The 5143-nt window shown below is 33.1% G+C and overlaps 1 protein-coding gene across 1 annotated transcript; it reads left to right on the forward strand.

Annotated features, from left to right (window-relative positions):
• Positions 1-2053: 2053 nt before the first annotated feature.
• On the forward strand, positions 2054-4915 carry LOC132166197 (signal recognition particle 9 kDa protein). Its single transcript, XM_059576976.1, has 4 exons — positions 2054-2200; positions 2406-2474; positions 3999-4092; positions 4603-4915. The coding sequence occupies exons 1-4, from the start codon at positions 2129-2131 to the stop codon at positions 4677-4679; spliced, it is 312 nt and encodes a 103-aa protein (XP_059432959.1). The 5' UTR covers positions 2054-2128; the 3' UTR covers positions 4680-4915.
• The last annotated feature ends 228 nt before the right edge of the window (positions 4916-5143 follow it).

The raw sequence follows: 5143 nt of genomic DNA on the forward strand, positions 1-5143 counted from the left end.
AAGCTTACCCGATTGATCAGAAGCTTTGGCAACGCTAGTGAGATCGACCCCAGATGGAATTTGGTTGGTTGCTTCAGTATGCAGATTACCAATGATTAACACCAAAAACATGTAGAGGAGAATTCTTGAAGATGCCATGGATTTGTGTTGAAGAAAGATGAAAGGTTTTGGTTCAAGTGATATCAAACCAGGCAGTCTTATTATGTCAATTTATTGATCACACAACAATTAAACAAAATTTCAAGATCCTAATTGTCACATTACATTAATTACCTACCGTTACAAAACAAAAGAGACATCTAGTGCTACAAAACGGTTACAAAACTATAAAGACACTTACTTTTATCTACATACCACAAAATTGAAAAGGCTTAAAGAACGTGTAATACTAGAAGTTACTCTTATATCATTTTAAGAATGACGTGGCTCTTAAAATTACTAGTGAACTTGTGATTGATCATTATTGAATTTTGATCAAATGATAATTTTAAAATTCACCCCATCTTATGAGGGACACAAAAAACGATTTATAAAATTACACCATCATTATCTACATGTTGTTGCTTCATTATCAAAAGAGAGGCAGTTAATAATTGACCAAGATAAGTGGTATTTACTGCAAGTCTCTTACAAACTGACCTGATACTTACCATGTCAAATTGTCAATCATCCATTAAATGTGGGCAGTTACGTGACATTTTGCATGACACTTATCACCTTTACAAACTGACTTGACAGTTTACGTGACACTTATTATATTAACTACTAAGTATATGAACTACCACATAACACTCATTTTCATAAAATGTGATTGGCACATTAATTTATAAGAAAATGTAGTAAAAGCTAGTGTAGTATTTCAAGCATTTTTCATGTTGAGTGAAGCGATAAAATTTGAACTATTTTATTTAAAAACAAACATTATTATTTTAATTAAGAACTTCATATTGTAGTTGAAAGAGATAAACTTTAAAAAGATCATAACCATTGATCCTTAATGGGGCTTGCAGAGATGTAAGGCGTAGATTAGGTAAATCATATATCACCACGCATTTAGACCAATGTAGCTTGGAGAAATGTAAGGTGTAAATTTGGTAAGGATAGAAATTTAATTTTAAAATTAGTTTAGAAGAACTTTCTTTTAATTGGTTAACATATGTACGTGGGATATAAATTTCCTTCAAGCCGGCCCGGAGAAAATATCCTTTAACCCATTTAAAATAGTGTTAAGTGTCTATAAACATTTAAAAGGTACGTTAAATTTAGTTTAAATTAGTAAACTGATATTAATGAGGTTAAGAATTTAATGTGTATTTTAAATGTTTGTAGACACTTAATACTATTTTACATAGGTTGGAGGATATTTCCTACAAACTGGTTTGGAGAAAATTTCTCTCCATTTTTTATTGGATAGAAATTTACTTCAAATCAGTCTGAAGGGAATATCCTCCAACTTATTTAAAATAGTGTCTAATGAAGGCGCAGCCCATGACTTGACTAACGAAGGACTGCAACTAGATTCAGCACACACTTGGTTGTATGAATCACCTGAATGTATTAGAAGCATTGTATCATCATAGCGTAATGCTCTTTTTGTTTAGATCCTCAGGGGTTTGGATTTTCCACATGAATGAAATTCTTGGAAGTTCAAAAAAAAAAAAAAAAAAAATAGTGTCAAATGTCTATAAATATTTAAAAGACATGTTAAATTTTTAATGTCATTAATAGCAGTTTACTAATTTAAACTAAATTTAATGTGCATTTTAAATATTTATATACACTTGACACTATTTTAAATGATTAGAGATCCAAAATAAATAAATGAGTTGAAGGATATTTTCTCCGGACTGATTTGGTGGAAATTTATGTATTTTTTTTATTTTGATAATTTTCCTCTTGGTCAACTTAATTGGTTTTATTATTATTATTATTATTATTATTATTATTTTAATTTATTTCTCTGTTTTATTATTATTATTTTTTTTTAATTTATCTCTCTGTTTTATATATATATCGTTTTGTTATATAAAAAAGCCCACCCTAGAGTATTAAACCCAAAACAAAATTACGTGTTTGTAGGTTCTCTGAACATTCGTTGGATTTCTCAATCTCTTCTCTTTGCGGCGCAATGGTTTACATAACATCGTGGGATGAGTTCGTAGAGCGATCAGTGCAGTTGTTCCGTGCCGATCCCGATTCTGTGCGTTTTTTTTTCTTCTCCTTACTCTGTTATTTTCCTCTCCTCTATCTCCTGTTTGGTTGCCGAGAAAGTCCAAGGAAAAGATGATTAAGTGCAGTACTCATTTTATGATTCTTTTTTCAAATACTGGATGTATCCCCTCATTTAAATATTGTGTTAATACTGTTTTTTTTTTTTTTTTTTTTCTCTAATTTGTTGGATATAGACACGGTATGTGATGAAGTACCGGCACTGCGATGGCAAACTGGTTCTCAAGGTCACTGATAACCGAGAGGTACGAGAAGTTTATTTATGTGTTTTTTAGATCGAATTCATTGAGTTTTACTGTTGTGAAGGCTATGATTTTCTGGGTTTCAATGAAGTAGGTCTAAGGTTGTGTTTGATAGCAAATATTGGAATCCCAATTGCGGTGAATGTTAGATTTTATGTTTAACCATTTAATCTTCTTGTGGATTTGGGGTGTAGTGATGCTTTCAAGTAAATTGGTAATGCCCAATCTCAATGGGTTGTGATTGGGTCTTGGTTCTGTTCATCTCTCTTTTTTTCTTTTTTTCCCTTCTTTAATATGTAGATGTAGTTTTTAGGAGCTTGTCATTTGTAGTGAAAAGGGTTAAACCCAGAAAATTTATCTTAAGAGAGGAATGGAATTGAGTTGCTGATTGATAATTGCCATTGCCTGGTCAGGAGTCTCTTGAAGTAATGGTTTGGCTTCATCAAAGATTTGATGGAGGTTGGAGTTTGTGTTTTTGGGTGGTTATTGAGGTAGATGTAAAATGCAGGCCATTAGGGAAGGAGACATAGAGCTTGACTCCAGTAGCAGTATTGGGTAGTTGATTAGTGCAACGGGAGGGACTCACAAGAGATGCTCTTCTGGCTAGAGAAGAGAGGTTTTGTCTGATTTTTAGCTAAATTTTTATAGTGAATGAATCAGGAAAATAAAACATGAAAGATATGATTAGAAGATTTTAATCTAAATGTTTGAATGATCTACACTTGTTTCACAATTTGGGCTTATAAAATGCTTCTTGATTAATCTTGATTCTGTCCAGGGTACTATCCCTATCAAATAGTGAAGGGGAGTCGATTAACCATCATATGTTTTATGTTGATAGATGTGCATGCTAAAAAACCCTCATGACCTGGGAGGTAATTGTTATATAAGATAAAATGAGTAAACCTTGTTCATTTGTGCTTGCGTCTTTCTGAAACAGTTGCTAGCAAGTTAATTTGCTCAATGTACTTCTACGTTGAGTGGATTTTTTTTTTGTATAAATGTTTTCTTGGTTGTGGAACAAGAGCTGATGGTAGTTCAAGATTGATATGCTAGAGGACATTTTCTCTCTATTTTTCTAAATTAGAATGCCAGTGATTTATATGTGATAAGTGTCCATTGCTATGTTATGGGGATTTTGGGCATCAATGAAATCTGACATACACTTTTGTTGTGCCTTTGCAAAGGGAAAAATCACCTATGCTTGCTTATTTTGCGATGGCAAATTTAAGCTATATTATATACTTATTTTCTGAGCTTTTGCATCATAAACCCTGGACTAAATGTTTTAGGATACTCGTTTCTAGATATTGAGTTGGGAATGTTTTATTTTTGCACATAGTTTAGTCATGGCTTTCTGGAAAAGAGAATGACATTGAGTTGAGAATGTTTTAGTACACGTGATTTAGTCATGGCTTGAGAATAACTGAATATAATTCCTCTTGTTGAATAACCATGGAATCATAATTTTATCTATTTGTTTAGTATATGATTGCTCATATGATGGGTTCTTCTGCTTTTTGCCAGTGTCTCAAGTTTAAGACAGACCAGGCACAGGAGGCTAAGAAGATGGAGAAGCTTAACAACATATTCTTCACTTTAATGGCTCGGGGTCCTGATGGTATCATCTTATTCTAAGCCTCTCTTTGTAATTTATGGTGTATTTTCGCATTCCATGGAAGTAAATGTTCTATTTCTATCCGGGGTAGTTGAGCGCACAGAGATTTTGAAATGGAATCACTAAAAATGGATGTATCACGATGCATTATTATAGGGTTCAACCAGTATAGATTTCATGAGATTTGAGTCTTTCCCTAATATTTGTCATAATGGTGAACTTAAAGTAAACAGAAACTGGTTTCAAATGCTATATGAAATGCTATGGTATAATTTTCTTTCCGTGGGACGCCCACGGACATGCTTGTTAGATTTCTTAATATTGTGTAGTGGTAAGAACATTGCGAAGAGTTGAGGCAGCATCTTTTTCGTCTAAAGCTGCAAAGCACAGCTCCTATGGACCACTTTTGAACATGTTATTATGGTTCAATCAGTATATTGTTGATTTGATTCTGGATTTTGATGTCTCACAAGTTGTACTAATGAAAACCTGTTCGGCTTTCTCATTTTGCAGCAGAAACATCAGAAGTTACTGGGAAGGAACAGATGGATGCACAGCCAACCAAGAAAGGAAGAGGAAGGAAACAATAACTTTGTTTGCTACTAGACAAATAGGCTTCGGACAAATTTTAGTAGGCATCATTGGTGACTCGAAAGATGATTTGCAAACTGTTATGCCCCAAAATTCCATTAAAATCATTTAGGTTAAATCAAATTTTCAAGGGGGATGTTGCCTCATTAAGGTTAAATCAAATCATTTTTGTTTCATTTATACGGATCATTGTTACTTTTCACTGGCTTCCTTTATGTGGATTCTTGTGCATTCATTTTATTTCTTGTTTGAAGTTTTTACTGAATCCTGTTGCCTCGATTCTTTACCAATTGCCACCATACGGAACATCTCTAAAGAGATGTGCAGCGTCAGCAACTACTGGTGTGTTTGATAATAAAACGCCATTCAACAACTACATAATTAAGCTTCTTTAAGAGGATTTCGGCACGAGTAAAATCTTCAATCTCTTTCAGATTTGCTAGTTTCTTGAGTTAAGATATTT

Source organism: Corylus avellana, chromosome ca11 (genome assembly GCF_901000735.1).
Source record: "Corylus avellana chromosome ca11, CavTom2PMs-1.0".
NCBI classification, from domain to species: domain Eukaryota; kingdom Viridiplantae; phylum Streptophyta; class Magnoliopsida; order Fagales; family Betulaceae; genus Corylus; species Corylus avellana.

Coding starts and splice junctions, on each gene's coding strand:
- LOC132166197 (XM_059576976.1), top strand. CDS start 2,129: ATGGTTTACATAACATCGTGGGATGAGTTCGTAGAGCGATCAGTGCAG. Junction 2,475..3,998: donor AGGTCACTGATAACCGAGAG/GTACGAGAAGTT, acceptor GCTTTTTGCCAG/TGTCTCAAGTTTAAGACAGA. Junction 4,093..4,602: donor AATGGCTCGGGGTCCTGATG/GTATCATCTTAT, acceptor CTCATTTTGCAG/CAGAAACATCAGAAGTTACT.